The 22,120-nt window shown below is 52.8% G+C and overlaps 10 protein-coding genes across 10 annotated transcripts; 7 read left to right on the top strand and 3 right to left on the bottom strand.

Moving 5' to 3' along the window:
- Nucleotides 1-468: 468 nt before the first annotated feature.
- Nucleotides 469-1,853, top strand: VTN00DRAFT_3066 (uncharacterized protein; the record flags this gene model as incomplete). The annotated part of the gene is made up of 2 exons (XM_069429342.1): nucleotides 469-1,590; nucleotides 1,701-1,853. The coding sequence occupies 2 exons, from the start codon at nucleotides 469-471 to the stop codon at nucleotides 1,851-1,853; spliced, it is 1,275 nt and encodes a 424-aa protein (XP_069283059.1).
- A 1,852-nt stretch (nucleotides 1,854-3,705) lies between these two features.
- On the bottom strand, nucleotides 3,706-5,757 carry VTN00DRAFT_3067 (uncharacterized protein; the record flags this gene model as incomplete). The annotated part of the gene is made up of 1 exon (XM_069429343.1): nucleotides 3,706-5,757. The coding sequence occupies one exon, from the start codon at nucleotides 5,755-5,757 to the stop codon at nucleotides 3,706-3,708; it is 2,052 nt and encodes a 683-aa protein (XP_069283060.1).
- Nucleotides 5,758-6,150: 393 nt separating this feature from the next.
- Nucleotides 6,151-8,004, bottom strand: VTN00DRAFT_3068 (uncharacterized protein; the record flags this gene model as incomplete). The annotated part of the gene is made up of 2 exons (XM_069429344.1): nucleotides 6,151-7,812; nucleotides 7,867-8,004. The coding sequence occupies 2 exons, from the start codon at nucleotides 8,002-8,004 to the stop codon at nucleotides 6,151-6,153; spliced, it is 1,800 nt and encodes a 599-aa protein (XP_069283061.1).
- Nucleotides 8,005-8,152: 148 nt separating this feature from the next.
- On the top strand, nucleotides 8,153-10,674 carry VTN00DRAFT_3069 (uncharacterized protein; the record flags this gene model as incomplete). The annotated part of the gene is made up of 6 exons (XM_069429345.1): nucleotides 8,153-8,189; nucleotides 8,236-8,298; nucleotides 8,354-8,433; nucleotides 8,489-8,640; nucleotides 8,693-9,719; nucleotides 9,772-10,674. 6 exons carry the CDS (start codon nucleotides 8,153-8,155, stop codon nucleotides 10,672-10,674), a joined length of 2,262 nt encoding a protein of 753 aa, XP_069283062.1.
- Nucleotides 10,675-11,532: 858 nt separating this feature from the next.
- On the top strand, nucleotides 11,533-11,853 carry VTN00DRAFT_3070 (uncharacterized protein; the record flags this gene model as incomplete). Its single annotated transcript, XM_069429347.1, has 1 exon — nucleotides 11,533-11,853. One exon carries the CDS (start codon nucleotides 11,533-11,535, stop codon nucleotides 11,851-11,853), a length of 321 nt encoding a protein of 106 aa, XP_069283063.1.
- A 303-nt stretch (nucleotides 11,854-12,156) lies between these two features.
- VTN00DRAFT_3071 (uncharacterized protein) lies at nucleotides 12,157-12,792 on the bottom strand (the record flags this gene model as incomplete). The annotated part of the gene is made up of 3 exons (XM_069429348.1): nucleotides 12,157-12,170; nucleotides 12,283-12,525; nucleotides 12,594-12,792. 3 exons carry the CDS (start codon nucleotides 12,790-12,792, stop codon nucleotides 12,157-12,159), a joined length of 456 nt encoding a protein of 151 aa, XP_069283064.1.
- A 1,670-nt stretch (nucleotides 12,793-14,462) lies between these two features.
- Nucleotides 14,463-14,880, top strand: VTN00DRAFT_3072 (uncharacterized protein; the record flags this gene model as incomplete). Its single annotated transcript, XM_069429349.1, has 2 exons — nucleotides 14,463-14,507; nucleotides 14,560-14,880. 2 exons carry the CDS (start codon nucleotides 14,463-14,465, stop codon nucleotides 14,878-14,880), a joined length of 366 nt encoding a protein of 121 aa, XP_069283065.1.
- Nucleotides 14,881-15,210: 330 nt separating this feature from the next.
- VTN00DRAFT_3073 (uncharacterized protein) lies at nucleotides 15,211-15,543 on the top strand (the record flags this gene model as incomplete). Its single annotated transcript, XM_069429350.1, has 1 exon — nucleotides 15,211-15,543. The coding sequence occupies one exon, from the start codon at nucleotides 15,211-15,213 to the stop codon at nucleotides 15,541-15,543; it is 333 nt and encodes a 110-aa protein (XP_069283066.1).
- A 1,204-nt stretch (nucleotides 15,544-16,747) lies between these two features.
- Nucleotides 16,748-17,333, top strand: VTN00DRAFT_3074 (uncharacterized protein; the record flags this gene model as incomplete). Its single annotated transcript, XM_069429351.1, has 3 exons — nucleotides 16,748-16,813; nucleotides 16,935-17,045; nucleotides 17,178-17,333. The coding sequence occupies 3 exons, from the start codon at nucleotides 16,748-16,750 to the stop codon at nucleotides 17,331-17,333; spliced, it is 333 nt and encodes a 110-aa protein (XP_069283067.1).
- A 2,121-nt stretch (nucleotides 17,334-19,454) lies between these two features.
- On the top strand, nucleotides 19,455-21,293 carry VTN00DRAFT_3075 (uncharacterized protein; the record flags this gene model as incomplete). The annotated part of the gene is made up of 2 exons (XM_069429352.1): nucleotides 19,455-19,950; nucleotides 20,014-21,293. The coding sequence occupies 2 exons, from the start codon at nucleotides 19,455-19,457 to the stop codon at nucleotides 21,291-21,293; spliced, it is 1,776 nt and encodes a 591-aa protein (XP_069283068.1).
- Nucleotides 21,294-22,120: the final 827 nt, after the last annotated feature.

Here is a 22,120-nt window from a genome sequence, read left to right on the forward strand (position 1 = left end):
GTTCTGCTAGAATCTTTGCGCCGCTCGGTGGTGTGCGCCGCTCGGTGGTGGATTACGTTAAGACGTGGATGTGCTGACTAAGCACAGCTGGCTTGGCGCCAACGAGCTTCACCTCCACGCCGGAGCTTCGGGATACCGTGTACTTCAGCTGTATGGCCCGAGTCCAGCTATTCCGTCTTTCTTTCTATTGCTTATCTATCGACATGGACGTGGGCAAGTGTTTACATGTCTAGATCTGTTCATTGAGAAGACTATGGACTAGATCATATCGATGGCCACTGTTCTCTTTTTTTTTCCTGTTTGAATGAATGTCTTCACTTGATTCAGATGTAATATCAGGTTTGGTGTGACACACCAATTCCCTTGCTTTTTCTATACTGATCTGGGTGTCTTCTTTTTCTTGTCAATCGATATTCCCATTTCCCCTGCTTCCATCCACCGTCATCAATGGCTACACAATACCCATCAATGTCATCATCCCCCTTCTCCTCTCCCACCCTCATCTTCTCCCTCGCCGCCCTCCTCCGTCTCTTCCTTCTTCTCTACGGCCTGTACCAAGACGCCCACTCCCCCGTCAAATACACCGACATCGACTACCTCGTCTTCACCGACGCGGCACGCTTCGTCTCGCGGGGCGCCCCGCCCTACGAACGAGACACGTACCGCTACACGCCGCTGCTGGCGTGGATGCTCCTGCCAACGGCATGGCAGGGCGCACTCGCAGGGGTGTGGTTCTCCTTTGGCAAGGTCCTCTTCGCCCTTGCGGACCTGCTGGCCGGGTGGTTGCTGCTCCGTGTCTTGAGGACTGAGTACCCCGGGATGGACGCCTCCCGGGCGCTGAGATACGCCAGCATCTGGCTGCTGAATCCGATGGTCGCGACGATCAGCACGCGCGGGAGCTCTGAGGGTCTGCTGGGCGTGATTGTCGTGGCGCTGCTGTGGGCGGTGCTGCAGCGACGGGTCCTCCTGACGGGTGTTTTGCTGGGATTTGGCGTGCATTTTAAGATCTATCCATTTGTCTACGGGCCGAGCGTGGTGTGGTGGTTGGATCGGGAGCGTGAGACAGGAACGATGGCGACAGAGTCGGACGAAAACAGAAGCTTGATTTCGAAGCTCATCGGGTTCATCACGCCCTCCCGCGTGCTATTGACGGTGACAGCCCTCGCGACCTTCACGGCTCTCAACGTCAGCATGTACATCCTCTACGGCACGCCCTTCCTCCAACACACCTACCTCCACCATCTCACGAGGATCGACCACCGGCACAACTTCTCGCCGTACAACACCCTGCTCTACCTCTCCGCCGCCACCGCGTCCACCAACACGGACACGAAATTCAACTTCGAATCGCTAGCATTCATCCCACAGCTCCTCCTCTCCGCGATCCTGATCCCCGTGGTCCTCGGGAAAAAGAGCCTGCCCGGGACGATGCTCGCGCAGACATTCGCCTTCGTGGCGTTCAACAAGGTCTGCACGAGCCAGTACTTCCTGTGGTACCTCGTGTTTTTGCCGCTGTATCTGCCGTCCTCGTCGTTGATGAGGAGGCCGGCGTTGGGTGGTGCGGCGCTTTTGGTTTGGGTTTTGGCGCAGGTGCGTTCCCTCCCTCATCCTTATCCTTATCCTAGCAAAAAAAATTTTTTTATCCAGAATGCCCTGTACATACGTAGGTATATCATGGTTACTGACTCGACATGGTACAGGCCCTCTGGCTGCAACAAGCCTTCAACCTGGAATTCCTCGGCCTGTCGACCTTCACCCCGGGGCTGTGGATAGCATCGTTGCTGTTCTTTGCTGTGAATGTGTGGATTCTGGGGATAATTGTCGCGGACGTCGGAGGTATCTCATCGTCGTGAACATCATCGTTAAAAGTCCAGTCCTTGTCCAACCTCCCGAGGGACAGTCAAAAGGGAAGTCGAAACCAGGAACAGGAGCTGTCGGGACGATTCTGGGATTAGTAACTAACTACCTAAGTAATACTTTCGACGATAATCATGGGCGATCATCACTAGTTCAGAAGACTGGCAACGAGGTCTGGTCAGGCCAGCTCAGGTTCGAATTCGAATTCAGAGCTGCTGCTGGAGACAAGAGTCCCACCCTCAATGCCAATAATTCATCAACGATTAAAGATTGGACATATATATACACCTATATACATACTAATACCAAACGTACCATACCAACATCAAAACAAACAAACGAATGATAAATACCTCACCTTACCTTACCTAGGAGACTCGGACCTACCCGCTCACGCCTCACTACCTACCTACCTACCTACCATACCTGTACCAATAAAACCATAATCCGGATGATTCCTCGGTGAAGTTTATTATTTCTTTCTGCAGTGCCAGGCTCAGACCATCTACCTACCTACCCTACCTTAGTGACCTTCTCCCCCTCTGGCTTGAGTATTTAGATCTAGATCCACCGCAGAGTTTCCAAAGGTCTCACATCACATTACATCACATTATGATATACATAGCACATGCCATACCCAAATGAATCCATCGAATTCAGGAATCTGCAAGAAGAAGAAGAAGAAGAAGGGAAGATTGATTACTATGAGCAAAGTAAAGTAAAGCCAAGTCTGAACACCAGCTTTTATATATATATATAGAGATAGATAGATAGATAGATAGAAAGGATTTATTTGAGAAATGAAATTGCAAGAGGATCATATCATCCGGGGGAGAGGGGGGCATTTATAAACAAAAAAAAAGCTATAAAAAGAAAAAGAACATAAAAGAAATAGAACATAAAAAGAAATAGAGATGGTGATGGTGATGGAGGATTGATTGTCTATATATATCCTTGCTCAAGTACTCCTTAACATATTTCTTCAACTACTTCACCGCTTAATTTTACTGCCCGGATGCAACACATTCGGTAGTTACGTATCCTTATCCTGATTGTAAATGCAAAACTTTTTCAGCCGCGTAACTGAATACGGATCTAACAGATCTAACATGTAAGCCAGAGGAACAAAATAGCAAAATAGCAGTAGACAACGCATGCCAAAGGACTATCCATGCATCTTCACTCTAATTCCCCCATCTAACTTCCACCTAACCCAGGTAATGTGATGTGTGTGATGTGATGTACCTAACTAACCAACCAACCAGCCAACCAACTACAACACAGGACAAGACATTATTATGACTGACGCCTCGGGTATCACCGGAGATCAGATTGTTGGAACAGTACAGTACATGCATGTTCGTCCCAGAGACTGTAACGTTGCTGAATAAACAGAAGCGGGGGATATGATATGGAAACTGAGATGGATGATATGATGATGATGATGATGGACCAGACCGAAACGGGATATCCAGGAAAAAAGAGTCAGTTGCAACGGTTCCCACCCATGACCGGATCAACGCCGTCAAGTAAACAGAGAGCCTCGAGTGCGGCAACCAGCCACCTCCTTATACGCCGTGTGGGTATGATATGCACCAGGAATGGCCGGGAAAAGACACTGCGAGATGGGGTATGAAGATAAGATCGAGGGGTAAATAGAACGGTAATAGAAACGGGGGTATGAGAAGACAATAAAACCAGGGTAGTAGAAAGAGACGATAAAACCGGGGTATGGAAAGAGACGATAGAAATGGGGCAACAGCAGACGGCGACAGGTCAACAAAAATCGAAAAGGGTGGTCCTGCCTCGTCAACGGGGTGATAAAATCGCCGACTCCAACATGGCTGACTAGTAGGTGGGTTGCAAATCACTGGGTATCTCTGCGGCCTGGCTTAACAGCCCCCGTCCACTCTCTCCGACTTCACTCATCTCGTCCGGCGCGAGCACTCTGCCACCGAGCTCGACATCGTTCGCGTGGACGCTGTACTCGAGGGCTCTCCGGCCCTCCCGGATCAACTCCTCTGTCCATCCGAGGCACCGCTTGATGCTCTGATTCATCTTCTGATGGTTGATCAGCAGTTTCTGATGCTTCGTGAGGTCCAGCTGGAACCGCTTTTCGTCGCGCTCGCGTTGTCGGGCGTCGCGTTCGGCCAGCGCGGAGGGACTGAGAGTGCCTTCGTCAACGGAGTCCTCATCGCCCGACTCGGTGAGCTCCTCCTCCTCCTCCTCCTCCTCTTCTTCTTTCTCGAGATCCGATTCGTCGCTGCTGTCATCGACATCATCTGCATCATCTGCCTCGTCTCCGTCATTTAAGTCGCCCCTCTCACTGACAGCATCCGACCCCTTGGATGCGGGCTGCGGCGGAGTTGCCAACGACAGACGGCCAGCGCGAGTCAAGCGCCGATATCTCCGCAGCTCCGCATTCTGCTTCCGCATCTCGCGTTCGAGGGTGCGGTTGATCGCCAGAAGTGATGAATTGCTGATTTCCAGGTCTAGGACTTTACGCGCTGTCCGCGCATTGGCCGCCTGGTCGTTGGAGTGTCGATGGCTTCCCTCCGCCCGGATTGGGCTATGCACCAGTGGAAAAGAAGGATATGGCTCCGCGGAGCCAGCAGAACCGTTGCTGACAATGCGGGGGCTCTGCTGCTCCGGTGTCATCTCCCCACCGGCAGCAACCAGATCGGGGGACAACAGCGGCTGGGGTATGGTCGGGTTGACTCGAAGTTCCCGGAGACCGGCGATGTGGTGTGTCGAATCGACACTGCATGACTTCACATGGCCGGACGGCCTCCGTCCGACGGGACTGGGGCGTCGCCGCACCGCATTGTGCGGGGGAGTTGACTGCAACACGGCATCGTCAGGGCCTTCGGTCCGGGAAGGGGACTGGACGTGTGGCTCCAGTGTGCGGTTCTCTGCATCCGGCAACTGGGGAGATTTCACTCGAGGCGAGAGGGCCGCAGGGGTTTTTGCGGGTGCAGCTGGCCGGGATGGACCGGTCGAGCGCCGTTTGGTGACCGACAAGGTTGACCTCGAGTCGTCGGACGGTGGGGGCCGTTCCTTCTGTCCGTTGGCGTAGACGAACGGCGACGACGGCGTCGACCTCACATAGGATCGGGGCCGGGGGTTGTCTTGCTCGAAAGAGGAGGAGGCCGACGACCGAGCATCGTCGGCGTGGAAGAACATGGGCGAGCCCGCAGAACTGCCGCACGACGAGCCAGGGCGCGAGGTTGCGGGGTTGAAGTTGTCCACGGTGACGCTCTTGGCGCGGGCCAATCTGGCGGGCTCTCTCCCGCTGCTGCGGGCCGGGCTGCGCTCCGCACGATATCCAGGGGAAGGGGAGACCACTGACATGGGGCGCGAGGGCCTCTGTCCCTCCTGCGCGCTCGAGTATACACTGGCCGGCGGCGAGACAGCACCATCGCGCCTAGAGATCCGTGGGCCTGATCGCGGGGTGACATTGGCACTGAGGTAGGTCGGGGCCAAGCTGGAGGATGCGTCGTCCCTTGAGGGGTTCGGGGAGGGGGAGTCGGCGTGTGGCGGTCGTCTGGGGGTCGGGTGGTTCGCCGAACTCGCGAGTTTCGGGGTCAGAGGGTTCTTGTTCGTCCGGCTGAAGGCAGCGCTGAGGGACGGGGTGAAGGGTTTGTTTGTCTGTTTATCGGAGGTCATGGTTGCGGGCACCAAGGGTCTCGGGGTGGAAGAACGGCTGAACTGATCGCGCATTATGGCATTGCGAGACCCCAGGTCTGGCGGTGAGCATGATGGCACAGGGCCAGAGAAGAGAGCACCGGCAGCAGAAAGGCCGCGGGAGAAGAGATGGAAGATGAAGACGAAGAGCGACGGCGATGGAGACAGGAGACGGGTTATGTCAGGGATGGACATGTCCCACGGCTCGCCAAACATCACGGCCCGGAGCGGCTTAGCGCGGCGGGACGCTCCACCGCCACGAAGTCGTTGAGCCCGCAGATATCTATAGACACAGAGATGACAGAATAGAGACAGCTTTCCTATAAAAAAAACTGCTTGCTCTCTCTCTCTCTCTCTCTCTTACAAAACAGGCCTCACCCTGCGCTGCACCTCCCCAAACCCCCTGATGTGAGACCGCCCCTTCCGGCTGCTGACCTGTCCAGATCATCTGCGGCCGGTCGAGCCCTGCTGGGGCCCCAGCGTGGGCGCGCCCACGCCCAGGGCGCCGGTAATGCCGGCTCTAGGCCTATGGCGTCTAGCCTGTCGTCGCATATTGCCTTCCAGGGCGCGTCTGGTATCTAAAATAAAACCAGACCGTCGCCCTATCCGTCAGGTGAAGAAGAGGCGTTTCTGCCGGGAATCGCCCGTCGCGCCGTAGGGATGCGAGGAGCCGGCCTTGCGCTTCCGGGCCTTCAACGGCATCTCCGCCGCGTCCCGAGACCCTTTGACGGCCTCCTTGATCGTGTCCCGGGACAGGCAGAAGTCGATATGCTCGTTGAAGGCGCGGTCATCCGCCGCCTGCGGGCGCTGGCAGACAGGGCAGTCCCAGAACCGTGGCTCGGCCGGTGACTGTTCGAGGCCATCGGGCCCGGAGATCTCCTGGCTGAGCTTCTCCAGCTCGTTCATATCGTCCTGTCGTTCTTGACGTGCTGCCTCCTCAAACTCCTCTTCCGCGTCAAGCTCGCGCTCGCTGCTCTCACCGCCTGTAGACGGCGCAGCTGGTTTCTTGGGGGCTATCCCGAAGAAACTGTTGATATCCAGCTTCTTCGTGCTGACAAGATTCGTGCATCGCAGGCCCATCAGTCGCACCTTCATGTCCGGGATCTCCTTCTCCAGCTTGGCCAGTATGGGAAGTGCGAAGGTGTAGAGGTCTTGAGCCAGGCAGACCGGCCGCGGCGGAACCGTCTGACGCGTCAGGACCTCGAAGGTGTGCAGTTTCACCTTCAATACCAGTGTGCGCCCCTTGACCTGTGCGCGGGCCAGATCTTTCTCAAGTTCCTCCGCGGTCCACCGCAGCTTCTCCCGGAGCTCCTCCTTGCCTCCTATTTCCTTAAACGTGCTCTCCGTGCCCACGCTCTTCCGCTCGTACTCCTCCGCCGGCTGGATCCTCGTCCTCCCTAGTCCCAGGTAGCACTGCATCAGGAACTGGAATGCCTTTTGCCCAAACAGCTTCGCCAAGTAGGCCCGTTGCGGGTAGATATCGCCGCACGTCTTGATCCCGATGGCATCCAGCTCGCGTTCGAAGACGCGACCGATCCCATTGACCTTCCGGACAGGGAGGCTGGCCATAAACTCCATGATCGCTGCGCGATCATGAGGCACGTAGAATTGTCCGTTCGGTTTGTTCTTGTTGGAGGCGATCTTGGCGATCTTCGCATTGGCGGCGATCCCCGCGGAGACGGAGATCTTGGTCTTCTCCAGGATCTCGGCACGCATGCGCTGCACCGCCTCCTCCGGCCCGATCTGGTTCTCCGCGCAGTAGGCGGTGATGTTGAGGTAGGCTTCGTCGATGCTGGCGCTCTCGAAGCGCGGATCGTACTGTTCGAGGATGGCGCGGATCTCTCTCGCCTTGGCGTTGTACTTGTCGAAATTCTGCGGGATGCATACCAGCTGCGGACACAGCTTCTTGGCCACGAAGGTCGCCATCCCGCTTCGACATCCAAATTTCCTGGCCAGGTAGTTACACGTCGTGAGGACTCCGACGCCCACCGCCATGGGCACCTCCTTCAGTTCCGGCCGGTCAAGCTCCTCCACGGCTGCGAAGAAGGCATCGCAGTCGACATGTACGACGGTCTGGGACAGGTCCCGGCTCAGCTCCAGCTCCGCAATGTACTCGTCCGCTCGTCGGATCTCGGAGGTCAGGTCGAGGCTTTCGAGACGCGTCTTCTCCGCGAGGAGACGCTCAATCTTTGCAGTAAGGATCTGATCGCGTGCTTCTTCGCGAGTGAAAAATTTAGAGCCCTTGGATACGCTGTAGATGATCTCTGAAACCTGCTTCGTTCAGCTTCACACGCGGGGCACTGGCGCGGAGCGGGCACCGCTCACCTTCCGCTGGTCGACGGCATCCTGGCCAGCCTTGGTCAGAGAAGGACCCAGGAGGTGATATTTGAGGGTATCGTGGGAATCAGAAGCAGCAGCAGGAGGAGAGTCCTGCGCAGGCTCTGGACCGCCCGGGTCGTCCATGGTGGTGGCCGCGGGGCAGAGCGCTGGTGGGAGCAGCTCATACTTCCCTACCAGGCAGAACACCAGCACACGTGACCACGCGTCTCGCTGACGAGCCTCACGTGGAGAAGAGCTGCGGAGAGTCGACGCCTTCGCCAGCCAGGCCACCATGTGGATTCTGAACTCGGACGGCGATTTCTTGGACGGTATGTTCCTGCAGCTCCACGGTCCGTCGTCTTCTGACTCAGGCAGGAAAGCGGGTGTGGCTGCGGCCCGGGAAGAAGTATCTCTTTGGTCGCATCAAGCAGGACGGAGGTAGGTCCGCGCAGCAGATCATCACAAGCAAGATACTGATATTCTATTTCCTCAGTCCGCCATGCTATCCAACATGCGTCGATTTCGAGAAAGCACCTGGTGATCGAGATATCGCCGGTCAAACCTGGTGACGGCGTTCGACTTCCAGCCCGGTCCATCTTATGAGGCAAATACTGACTGACCACTACAGTCCCATATCCACACGCGGTCCGAGATCATCGTGAGCGACCAGGACTCGAAATGCGGGACAATCGTCGATGGAGAACAGATCAAAGGGCAGACCAAGCGGCTGACGGGTGAGGAGCATGATATCAAGCTGGGGAGGTACCAGCATGCGTTGAGGTACGGTGTTGGCACATGATAGCAATCATAGCCAGATGCTGACCCTCAACAGAATCAGATGGGAAGATGTAGTGCTCAGCTTTTCGTTCTCCTCGAAGGAACTCAAAGCAAAAGACCCCCTGGGTCCCGTCCGCTCCCGCCTCGAAGACCTCGACGTCAAGACCATCATCCCCTACGTCGTCGGGAAAACGACGCACGTCGTCCAGAGCAAGCGCAACACAGCCAAGGGGCTACAAGCGTTGATCAACGCGAAACACATCGTGCAGGAATCCTACATTGATGCCCTGGTGTACGCAGCGACCCCGGCAGATCTGGAGAACCTGGAGTCGCTGTCTCCGCTGGAAGAGGACTTCGACGCCGCCTGGCCGGACCCGTCAGAGCACCTCCCACCACCGGGAAGGGAACCCGTGCAGCGGCCTGCGGCGGCCTTTGCGCCGAATCCGGACAGGATCAATGTCTTCGAGGGATATACTTTTGTTTTCTGCGACGTTTCGCAGTTTGACAACTTGCAAGCTCCGATAAACAATGGGCACGGCAAGGCCCTGTTTTACCAGATCGAGAATGGGAGGACTACAGCAGAAGAGATTGTACAGTTTATGCGGAATGCAGCAGGCCAGAAGGGCCTGGGCAGCGAACGCGAAGGACCGGGGGGCGTCGTTCTCGTCCGGTTCCGCGCCAAAGGTCACTACGAGGAATGGTCCATTGAACTGGGGAACCAGGTCGCGCTCATGATGGACCAGCGTGTGATAGAGCAGAGTGAGTTCCTGGATGCTATCCTAGGCAACGATGCTTCTCCTCTCTGCCGCCCTCTTCCTAGAGATCCCGCCCCGAGTCAGGATAGTACTTCCAGAGAGCCATCTGTGCCGCCGGAACCTGCTCCACCGTCGTCTGTAGAGCCACCTTCTCAACCACCCAGTCAACCCCTTGTGGAAGACAGCCAACCCGCCGCACGGCCTGCAAAGCGACCTCGCGTCCGCAGTTTCGTCAGCAAAGTCAAGACTTTCGACGATGGCTTCGACATGGAATCGATTCCCGCCTACACACTGGAAGATGGCGAAGAACCTCAAGCCGTGCCCGAGGTAAGACGTGCTCAACCGCTGCTTCGAGCTTAAACTGACCAGGATTGACCAGTCAATGGAAATGGACGCCGCACCCTCACAGCCACAACCCCAGCCCACGGACCGAGCAGCCCCCGACGAGGACGACATCATGTCCAACCTCCTCCCCGGCGCCAACGCCATGAAGCGCCGTCGCGCGGAGATGCGCCAACACCACCCCGAACCCACTCCAACACCCGACACAGCACCGCCCAAACCCAAACGCCGAAAGCTCGACGTCCTCGAAGCAGCCCGGCAGCACCGCGAAGCCGAAGAGATCGCTGCGCGGGAGCGCCGACAGGAAGAGGAAGCCTCTCTCCAGGCCTCCCTCCAAGGAATGACCATCGCGGAGATGAAAAGCCTCGCCGTCGTCGAAGAGATGGCGGTCCCATCTCGCAAGTCACGAGCTGCGCGAACAGCCGAGGCCGGGGAGGATGGAGATCGTCGATGGGACGACCGCTGGAACGGGCGGAAGAACTTCAAAAAATTCCGCCGAAAGGGCGACCCCAACGCTCCCCGCGTGCGCGTGCAGACCGTCATCGTGCCGCTGGAGGAGTTCAAGCGGAAGGATTACGGCATTGGGGATATTTATTGGGCTGGAAGTCACTCTCACTCTCGCTCAGACAGCAACAACATTCCCAACTCCAGAGAGAGCAGTAATCGAGAAGGCCAAGTCAGTCAGGTCAGTCTCAATCAACTGGACACCACGACAGCAGAAGAATCCGTCTCCGTTCCCGCTTCCCAGCCATCAGCACCAGCGTCAGCGGCAACGAGGGAGGAAACACCCCCTCCGCCGACTACCACGAGAACGACGCGGACCGGGACCGGAAGCCGGACCCAGACACAAACACAAAGGACGCAGAAGAGGACTCGTGAGGAAGTGGATGATTCGGATAGTGAGGATGAGCTGCGGTTTAGGTTCCGGCGGAAGAGATAGCAGCATACGTTTGCAGATCTGGTTAAGAAATAAACTTCTTCGAAAGGTGTCCTGTACTTACTTAATATCCCTCATTTTGTCAAAATCTCGGTCCTTCAAACAAAGTTGAGTCGCGGAGGAAATACGAGTCCGCGCGAAAAGGTCGACTGCGCTCATTCTTTCGGGGCGGGGGCCTATCTACCATTTTTAATCAATGCTTGACGGGTCTACTCAATAAGAGCCCAATGAGCATAGGTGATCAAGTTGTATATAGTTATTAGTCACCTCGAATTTTATTGGTTTGTCTCTAAATCTGTCTGCCTTGCTAGGTGCTTATTAGTTGTCACATGTTGTGATTGCAGCTTATTGGATGTGGAGTTATATAGCCTGGAAATTTCTTTTCCTACTTGAAAAGTTTTCTACTCTAAAAACTTTTCTTTCTAGTCCCATTTTTTTTTCTTAAACTTTCACAGCAGCCTTACAACTAGTCATCAAATTAGGTACTCTAATTGCAAGGGACAATGCCTCATGTCATCCTACTACACTCAGCCCCGTCATTAAAAAAAGTTGTAGATGCCTTTTCAAAACTTTTCAATTTGAGGAATGGGAGTCCAGTAATATTGCAGGAAAAAAATGTACACGTACTTGTATAGCCACAGCTTGGGTATGTTAAGAAGAGGAGGATGAATACAAAAGTCGAACCTTTTTCCCCTGTCTAGGAAGGGAAGAAAGCACACACACACATGTCCGTCTACATTGTTAAGAAAGCAAGGAAAAAGAATCACCCTTTCTTTCCCTTGTGGATATATTGCGTTCTTTATACATTTTTCCCTTTTCGCAAGTCAGTTACAATAATAATAATAATATATATATATCGCCATGGCCCTCGATCCAAAGCCATCTTCATCTTCGTCCGTGGACGTGGACATCACTCTCGAGATATCAGCTCTGAAACGAGCCAATTCGACAGCACTATCGGAGTCCTCCGGTCTTGATCTTGATCTTGGTCTTCCCACCGCCTCCCCTCAAGACCAGGACCAGGACCAGGACCAAGGATCGATGATACAGAACGTCGTCTTCAGCAGCCTCGCGGTCATCCTGGTTTTCGCTACGCTCTTGATCGGCTGGTTGGAGTTCCGCAGGAGACGGCGTCGTTCGAGCTCGAGGGCTGGGCGGAGTCAGAGTCAGAGTCCGACGTAGAAGACCAGGACCGGAGAGCGGAGACCGATTTGTATGTACAGTATTCTACTGGATTGATCGAAAGGTTAGTTATTGCGGTGCGATCCATACGGCTCAGTGCTGATAGAAAAAGGAAAGGTCTACGCTAGGCCTAGATACTTCCTGCAACAACGGACTATCATTCTCGACGGTCTTCATCTACCGTCTCGTCTCTCTCTCTCTCTCTCTCTCTCTCTCTCTATCTCTGATTGTCTGTTCCGGGATTGGCATCATGTCATGTCTCTGACACCGTGTCTCCTTCGATTTGGAAATTCGAAGATCCATTCAGACGTGTCCATCTACATCGCATGAGTGAGGGCTCTTATCTGCCTCGTCGTGAAGATGACGCAGGGATGATTTCGGCGAGCCAAGGCAAAAATGCATTTGATCTTCTCTCCCTCTCCGACATACATGGATCGGATGTCTGCACCGGACAAGCGATCATAGTCGCCTGAGCCTGCTTTGCCAGTGCCCTGACAAGAAGGGTTTTCCCAGTGCCTGGAGGGCCGTAAAGGAGAGTTCCCGAGCATGGAGACTTGGATAGGATGCCGAAGTTGAACTCGTCCGGCTCCAGAACGGGCAAGGAGAGCTCCTCCAAGGCCTCCTTAATGTCCGGGCTGACATGGACATCGCCGAACGTCTCGGTGACATCGGCTGGAAATATCATCTGAGCCACCATGTTCAACCTTTGCCCGCTGAGGCAATTACAGTGATCCACTTACTAGGATTGACTATGCATCCTTCCACGTCGTGATCCTTTTCATCCGTTTTTGCCGCTGGTACCAGCGATTGAGTCCAGTAAGCCGCGGAGAGTTCCTTCGAAGGCCGCTTTACGGCGAGGGCGAGGATTGTCTCCATCCTCGCCGTCCGATTCTGCTCTGCGTCGTTTCCAGGTAGAGGAACTCGATTCGCCTGCGTCATGATTCTGGTCTTTGGGGTTTGCTTCAGCCGAGTTTCGGTATCATCAATGCTGTCTTTAATGGCTTTCGCCAACACCGCCTCCTCCAATATTTACCCAAGGCGAAGAGAGACTAAGCCTTCCATTGATGCGAAGGACGAAGGAGAGACGTATGTGGTCAAAATGAACAGATTCCCAAGGAAATAGAAGAAATGTTGCACTCTTTCAACGTGCCAGGAACGTTCGATGGTGTAATGTGAATACCTCTAATGTGAAGAGCATGACATGAAGGCGAGAATCAGCCTTATCATGTAGTTTTAGACATATTGCCACCCATCGCAACAGATTCTCCTTGTCCATGAGGTGCAGCAAAACAATGCACTCGGGACTGGACATATGCAGCATCTCCTCAAAGCCATCGAGCCTTTGCGGCTCATTGTCATCCTCAATGCTGGAAAAGTTTTGTTCCACTACGTCGCTGCCTCAGAAAAGAAAAAAAAAATTCTTCTTTTTCAAATATTTTTTATGTTTTGTCTGCCCAATCCGTGGAAGTTATTGAGTGAGCGCTGCATCTCTGTGCATGAGGCAGCGTGTACTTCGGGTGAAATGGGGCTGGGGGCTGAGGACTGAGACGAGGCTGAAAAAGTCTCCCTATTTTTTTTGGACAAATATGCTGCCTTTTACTTGTTGACTTCAGAGTTTGGTGCATGGATCCGGGCGATTCAGCTTGTATTGCACTGTTGCCACTCAGGCAGCCTGGTGCCTAGTTTGCTGCTGCATCAGCTCCACTTGGACAACTCATCACCTATGTGCTTCACAACAAGAGACATTTGTGGCCTGAACGATGCCTTGAGAAGAAGAAGGGGAAAAAAAGAAATAAGAAAGGAAAGAAAGGGAGCAGAGCTATGGTTCTCAGGCTCAAAGCCAGATTCTTTGAGAAGGACTACAACCCTCATTTGGGAATCGTGATTTCGCAATATCTATGTTTGCACTCGATCCCTACATGAGTTCTTCAAATCCATACACTTCCAGCAGCCTGAAGCTGCCGGTTCACCTGAAACTGGAAAGGCCGAAAGAGCTGCAAGGATCCCACCGGAGATATGGGAAAGCCACAGGACTATCATCCAAGACCTATACATCGGCCAGCGGAAGAGCTTTGAACAACTCAAGCGGACTATGGAAGAACGTTATAGATTCACTGTAAGGTCAGTAGCCTCTCTTATTTCCTCCTTCCTCCCTTTTTCTGACTGAATTCTCGAACATGGGCAGTGAGCAACAATATCGGGCGCAGCTTCGTAAATGGGGTTTCAGGAAGAACAAAAGGAGTCATAATCCTGCTAGTAGCATGGACACAGGTACTTTTGTTCTCTTTATTGCAGACTTCATGACATCACGTACCTTGCTGAGGGCGATATCTAGATCAGTCCAGAAGGAAGAGAACATGCAGATCGCACAATATCAAAGAGCCATTTGCAGGGAATATAGACCTTTCTTCTCCTGCTCCCTGTGAGATTTCACAAGACGTCTCCAAACCTCAGGGGACTGTGGCAGGAGATATGGAGTCTGTTTATTGTCTCTCTCCCTCTACGCTAATGATCAGACGGAAGCAATTAGCAATTCACGTTCATCTGCTGCACCTACTTCTGAGGGCAATCACACCTGCCTTTACAACGACTTGGGTAATTGTTCTCTGATGAACTGCACTTCTCAATCGCCTTATACAGGCCCCTCTGAAACAGTAGGGATACTCAGAAGCCCGCAAGATGTGAAGTCCAACTGACGCCGACCAGGAATTGCAAGATCTATATCAGCAATTGGCTCATGGCCAGCAGTCGGATCCCCCGCAATCCTATCCACAATCCGGGATGCGGCAGTCAGATGGAGTTTCCTCCTCACAGCAGCCTCCACCATGGCTGGGACGAACGGAGCCACATCGTTCTGATTTCAGTGTCAGGTCAACGACTCGAAATGAGAATTTTAATATCCTTGAGAAAGATGAACGCCCATCCTCGCAATCGAGTCCCCAGAACATTGCAAGCACCCATACTAAGGGCGACAGCCAATCCACCAAGCTGCTCAAGCAGGCTTATTTGCTGGGGTCCAGATTCTAGCTGAAGCAGATCCCAACTGTGTCCACGTATGTGGCGAAGGCGGAGAGGGCCCGATATGGATCGCAGCCCAGCAGGGCCATGTGAAGATTGTCAGATTCTTACTCGGCTACAAGATCGACGTGAACAGGGCCGTCACGGACTCCAGACGCATTCCAATTCACCAGGCCGCTCAGAATGGGCATACGGAGGTGATCAATCTGCTGCTAGAGAACGGAGCACAGCCCGACCCGTTGGGATTCCTCGGGTGTAACGCCGCTTTGGAGTGCCGCCCAACAGGGTCACCACCGGATCGCACAACTCTTACTCGCCAGGAAGGTTAAGGTGGAAACTATGTCTGATAATGGATCTCGTCAACCGATCCATCAGGCCGCCCAGAATGGACACACTGAAGTCGTCAAGCTGCTTCTGGAAAAGGGAGCAGAAGCCGACTCATTAGATTTCAAGCAGATAACGCCGCTGTGGAGTGCGGCCCAAGAAGGCTGCGATCAGATTGTGAGGCTCCTGATCGAAAAGGGAGCTGACCTGGAGGCTACATCCGCCGATGGATCCCGTCGACCTATCCACCAGGCCGCCCAGAATGGACACACAGAAGTGGTTAAGCTGCAGCGAACGGAAATGCCTATTCTCTCCCCCTGTATGCAGGTGATCAGTCCGTCCCAATGACTGATCGCAGAGTGATTGATGCCGTTCTCTGCGATACTACCTTCGGCAAGGCTGCGGGATGCATTGGCAAGGATGTCGTCCTAGACGAAGCTCTGGCCTTCTGCACAAGTTAGCATAGTAAGGACATCAGATAAATATCTTTTGGCGCCCGCATCCCCTATCCAGACCACTTACATGGCCGGTGTTTCTATTGCGATCTGAACTGGCTTTGCCAAGGGTCTGTAACCTATCATAGTTCCGAACCCTCCAATAGCTTGAAAATCACGAGAATAAAATACCAATCCGCCAAGCCATCAGGCAGCAGAGGGGGTAACGAAAGATACGATGTAGCAGTGTATATTTGTAGACCCGTGTCATGGTGTTTAAATAATGGTGGAAGACAATTTATCCAGTATCATCATCTTCATCGTAGTCCGCAGACAAGAGCTTGGATCAGTAAATCCGCCAAGAGGGGCGTCCTCCCCCTTGAGTCTGACATCGTGCTTCGGGAACGCGCCATATTTATGTCATAATGTATTTGGTAAAGCCAATTGATCGCACGGTCATAATAATATGCATAGGATGAATAAAGACAGTTGTTGGTATTAGGGGATTAGAGAGTCAGGAGTAGTAGAAGTTCTCTAATATTAGAAGTCTAGTAGTAGTAGTAGTAGTAGCATAAAGAAGGGAAGTTCTATACTGATATATAGAGAGGTTATAACATGCAGAGGACAAAGCTAAGTGTTAACAAATGCAGGCCAATAAAGGTTAGCCCTAGCCCTATGCCCTATGCCATAGTTGGCCAGGCCGACCCGGACCTCACCTCCAACAACAGTTAATGTAGGGCCGATCTTGGGTCTTTAAACCTGGCAGGAGGCTGTTCGAGCGGGAAAGCGGCTCGACTCCGCGATCCGCACGGAAACAAGATTACTAACCCCGTCCCCGCCCCCATCCAACCCAAAGATCAGATCAGTGTGTTTTCAACATCCCCCACCTATAAGCCCGATCCGAGTTCGTCGGGTTTACCTTTCTAGAACCTCGGGCTTTCTCTTTATTTTAGAAACTTCGAGTGTGGGGTCACTCTGGAGTGCAAATATCCGAACCCATCTTTTTATATAATACTTCGTAAACAACCCACCTACAAACGCAAGACAAAGACAGCAACCAGTTACACTACCAGCCACAGTCCCAAAGTCACAAAATCCAGAGCCCAAATTCGATCAAAATGCCGATTGTCCACATTGTCCTTTTCAAGTTCAAGCCTGACGTGGCACAGAGTGCTGTGGAATCCGTATGTTGAACTCTTTCCAACTTTATATGTCCTGGATATCTAGGTGTACGGGACTATATGTCCCTCGTCCATGACCATGATGATACTAATAACATTACACCACAAACGTCCTCCTTTCCAGACCTGCCAGCAATTTCTGTCCCTCAAAGACCAATGCCTCCATCCGGAGTCGAAGAAGCCGTATCTGCGTTCCCTCGTGGGTGGTCGGGATAATAGCCCGGAGGGGTTGGCGGTACGTACACACCTGTATTCAACATGCGCACTACATCATCTATATCTACCAAGTACTTCCTCTGCGGATACATCTATTCCGTTTCCTGATCATTCATTACACGTTCGAAGGCTGACCACTGACCCCGCACAGAACGGCATCACGCACGCCTTCGTGTCCGAGTTCGAGAGCGAGGAGGATAGGCAGTACTATCTCAAGGAGGACCCCGCACATCTGGCGTTCGTGAAGAGTCTTCGTGCGGTTTTGGATCAGGCCCAGGTGGTGGATTTCCTCCCGGGGTTGTTTTGAGTGCGGGACGTAAATACATAAATGTCTAAGAACCTACATATATGGCATAATGAAGGTGAGGAAATTTGTACCCTTGCTTTCTCTGTGAATATAGAATACTGTGGCTGCGGACGTTCGCAATACTACCTACTAGCTAGAGTCCTGTTTGTTTCACCCTTTGGTGGATATGGCCATCATGTACATCTACTATAACAGTATAATCTTTCCATTACTTTAGTCCACCAAAACACTGGTTATTACAAATAATCATCTCGAAATTCTCACGACGTTCTAAGGCCTCATGCATTTATTTAAAGAGACTTATGAAAGATTTAGGGCCACAGTTCAGCCGCACCAAGCTTCCATTCCATGGACGACGGGGATAATAAGAAGGGGCTAGTAGGAGCGCAGGACTTGCTATATGAAGGTCAGTCTCATAACCCCGAAGCATCAATACCCCTATACGGAGAAGATATCCTCATCATCTATGTATTCTGCAGCGCCACCCCCTCAGAGATCGCTAATGATAGAATCTCGCCGTCTAGAAATTCTCTATCATGTGACACTATTGTATGCAGTCTAACTGCAATAAGGTCGCGTGATAGAAATAGTGGAGATGAAAGTATATTCCGTACAGAATGGGACGCTCTTGGAACTTTGAGAGTATTTGCTAACGGCCACTGGGCTAAGGTAATGGAACAGTTATACCGTGTATAATAAAGTGTATGCGATAGCCAGCTACACTAAGGTAATAATGCACTGCTGAATGCCTGGATAGCTGGTCTCTCCATTGATACCGGACTAGCCAACTCGAGCTGTTGTATTCGATGGCGTCATATCGAGAAAAATCAAGCAAACTCTGACTTCTACAGGATCCAGAATTCCGGGATCGATGACGCTTTTGTGCTACATGAGCATAGAGGACGCAGTGAACTGGTGTTACCGACAACCGTCATGGATAGAGGTAAGGGCTCTCAGTGCTGGCACGAAGTGCGGTCTGAAGTCGCAGATCCAAAGTCTCAACAGGCCTCAGCGTCGTCAGAACGAAACATTGACATAGAAGTTCATAAGGACAGTTCCTGTGCACGGATGCCCGGCAGAAGACAGCGGCATATTTCTCATGGATGAAGATGTCCATCGACGTTAAGTTGGTATCCTTGAGATCAGATCCTCGAATTTCCCAGCCGGAAAAATCACCCAGGCGATCTCTAAACCTGCGAGTCAAAATATCACCGGGGCTTGGCGGGCACAGTCTTAGCCGCCTGACATGGTCGAAACCCCATGCTCCTGAGTCACTGTCATTTCCTGGCGAGACAGGCGACGTTCCCACTTTCCGAGCCATGGCCCTTCGTTGACATGTTCATCGAATTTTCTGGAGGTGGGCCGGTGGTCATCCCTGTCGAGCGCTGGCTGTAATATTTCTCTGGTGTCGATGAAACGCCGGACCTATGAGGATCCTGTGTCAGCCTATGTCCAGCACTGTCAGCTCGACGGATTGAATCTGCATTATTGTGTGCAGTCGTGCCCATGTTAGGCAGACGCAGTAGCGTCCAACGAGTGATAGGTCTGTCGAGCAGGCTTATCGAAGCGCCGGTGGAGGTTGCGTTGGTGCGAAGAGTAGCCGCCAACGCGACAGGGGAGAGGGCGGGACCGTGACCAGCCTCGCCGTCCTATCTTTGTCTCCTGTCTCTCCTGTTATACCGTCTGGACAGCATCCTCTTCTCTCCATTTGGCTTGCTCTTCTGGCTTCGTGGTTTTTTTTCTGCCTTTATCTGTGCCTCTTGCTCCCCGCGCTGCCCGACTCGTAGCGTCTGATAGCGCCGGGCCCCTCTTCCGGTGTTCCTCTGGCCTGAGACGGCGGCACACGACAGACACGACAGACAGACATCCAACGAAGCATCGACCAGTGTCTCCGCCATGGAACACGCTGGCCGGGCCTGAGACGATCTGCAGACCTCGCCCTGTCTTTTTTGCTGCCAGAGACTCGCGGTATTCATCTTGTAGGCTGCCCCCCTCCTCGTTCACCTGCTGCCGCTCCCTGCCGCTGACATTATCCCGGCGGCTACACAGTTTCTTATCCCTACGGCTTTCTCATCCACCAGACCTGCGCCGATAGAGCCTGTTCTCCTCGTGTCTACATTCATGTCATCGCGCCCGCTGCCCTCCTCGCCCCTCATGATATCCACAATCCCTCCTCCCCGCCCCGTCTCCGTCAATTCGTTGGCACGGGCGCCCGTCACTTCCCCGCTGTCGTTCCAGAAGACCGGCCGCAGCACCAGCGCGGATATTCAGATCCACGATGGCCCCGAGTTGACCCTCCTCTCGTCACCTCATCTAGATTGGCAGGAGAGCATAGATACAGAGATGGTAGACTCGCAGATGAGCCCGGATCAGGAATTGCGCCCGCAGTACCGTCCTGAGCTCTGGTTCGAGAATCTCCCGATCGAGATCCACGAGGCCATTCTCGACCATCTGTTTGGTGAACGAGCGTCTACTCTTACCACCGCCTCTCCCGGAAAGTCCTCTGCGCGAAGCTGGAACAAGGCCCTGCGCCATCCGCGACGGAAAGCCCTCTCCAACCTGGCCCTGATCTCGCCGGTGTGGAGGCCATTGGTACAGGGCCGTATCTATAGACACAGTCAGTTTCCCCTGTAGAACCCGCGAGACTGCCCTTCTGGTCCGGTCACTGACTGTGTTATAGTCAAGGTGAAAGGCACGACAGATGGACTGGCAGAATGCGCCCAGTGGTTCACAGAACACCCTCACTTGGTCCCCTATGTACGACACATCGAAGTCTGGGTACCCGTCTGGGGAAATCGGGCGGCCAAGAACATGGCCTCACACCTTCCTCCTTCACGGCGATATAATAATGAAGACACGGGTTTGGCAGACGTGGCTGCCGTACTGCAAGCGACGATGGCAGGCTGGAACGACTCGGATACGAACAACGGCAGCAACTGCAATTATCAGTACGCTAGTCACAATGCAACTCTTGAAGAGATATTCCTGCACGTCAAAAATTTCTTGCCGGAGGCGCGGATCCTCACGCTAGAGGGCGGCCACTGCAAGAAACCCCCGATGATACGACATTTCAAGAACGACCCGCCAGGCAGGTCTGGACGGGAGCGTCTCGAAGTGCTACCTAATATTCAGACATTTGTCATGCGTGGTGCGTGGAACATCATGCGAGAGTACCAGCACTGGTGCAATCTTTCTAGCGCACTACCGTCCTTACGGGAGTGGCACTGCTCATATGCCAAGCCCAAGGTCGAAGGATATGACACGATAGCCCGAGTTCTGATGGATCTGCCATCGACACTTGTGCACGTCAACATTAGTTTGGAAGGCTTCTACAACAAGGATGGATCGCAGTCCCATTGGTTCGGCGATGTTCCGAACGAGCAGCATCTTTGCCGGTTACTTGGGGAGGTTGCCCCTCGTCTGGAATCTCTCGCGTTCACGGGAAAGATCTGTGCCTGCTTCTTCCACAGCGCGCGGGCAATTATGGCGAATAAGCAGGCCGAGTCGAAGCTCAAGTCGCTTGATCTGGTGGTGAAGACATGCTGCCAAGATAAGAAGACAGAGCCGACTCCCCCGCTGTTGGACGATGCATCAGGCATCACAAATCTGAAGTTCATCAAGGCGTTCGAGAAACTCGTCGTGGGTGCTGTGCGCTCGCTCGATACGCTTCATGTTCTTGACTACATCCGAATTCGGTTCATCGACCTGGACTCCGCCTGTCCGTTGCTGAACCCGTACTTCCAGCTCCTCAACAACCGGTGCACCGGCCTGTGGAGCGAGAAGATCCTGGAGACGTTGCACGAGGTGCGGCCAACGGCGCATTACGTGGAGCTCGCGGAGGGCATCTACCCGCAGTACGGGCCAAACCACCAGATTGTCGGGGCGATCTACCCGCGGACGCGACCGCTAAGCATCAAGGCCAGCACGTACAAGATCATCGCGGACGCCTCAAAATCATGAAACCCGTTGGCATCGCATCGACTCCATCACATCACGCATATTTGACATACTACGACTAGCATTGGTGGCTATTTCCTACTTTATAATCCAATACCCCATCTCATTATTATCATTCATGACTCACCTCATCACCGTGCGCGATTCCCCCCGATCCCCCTTCTGCGTCAGGAGCAGAAGAGAGGATGGCCAGCGCATAAGGACATACGATACGACACGACATTTGATCTTTCTGTTCTGTTTCTGTTCCCCTTAATCGATCATCTCCCATATTTTTTTCTTATCTTATTCTTCCTCACATTGTCCAAGCACCTTGAACTTTACTCGACTAGCAGGCGTGAATGGGAACGGAAGCGGAAACGGGGACATTTGCATTAATGTTGCCAAATCTTGATGTTGCCGGCTGCAGTTAGGGTAGGGAAGTAAAAAATTTGGACGAACAGTTCGGATCATTTTTTTTCTTCGTTTTTTTTCTTAGGCGTCTGATGATGAAAGTTTTCTTTTTCTCTTGGAGGTTTTTATTTTTGCTTTTTCATTGGTTTGGAGGATAGTTTATTTATGACTGATTGATTTCTTCTTATTCTTTTTCATGACTAAAAGTAGCATAGCAGAGCAGAGCAGATAAGACAGGTTTCTTTTTAAATTGAACATTTTTATGGTTGAGTCAGTCGATTGATCGAACTCTGTACTGCATTGCATAATGTGCGTCATGGAGTAATCTGTAAGTGAGCTATTAAAATAAAGATAACAAGATCCATTCTATTCTATTCTATTATTATTATACTAGTATATTAATATTAATATTACTATTATATCATATTAGACAGAGC

Source organism: Thermoascus crustaceus, assembly GCF_041956765.1.
Source record: "Thermoascus crustaceus strain CBS 181.67 unplaced genomic scaffold VTN00scaffold_12, whole genome shotgun sequence".
NCBI classification, from domain to species: domain Eukaryota; kingdom Fungi; phylum Ascomycota; class Eurotiomycetes; order Eurotiales; family Thermoascaceae; genus Thermoascus; species Thermoascus crustaceus.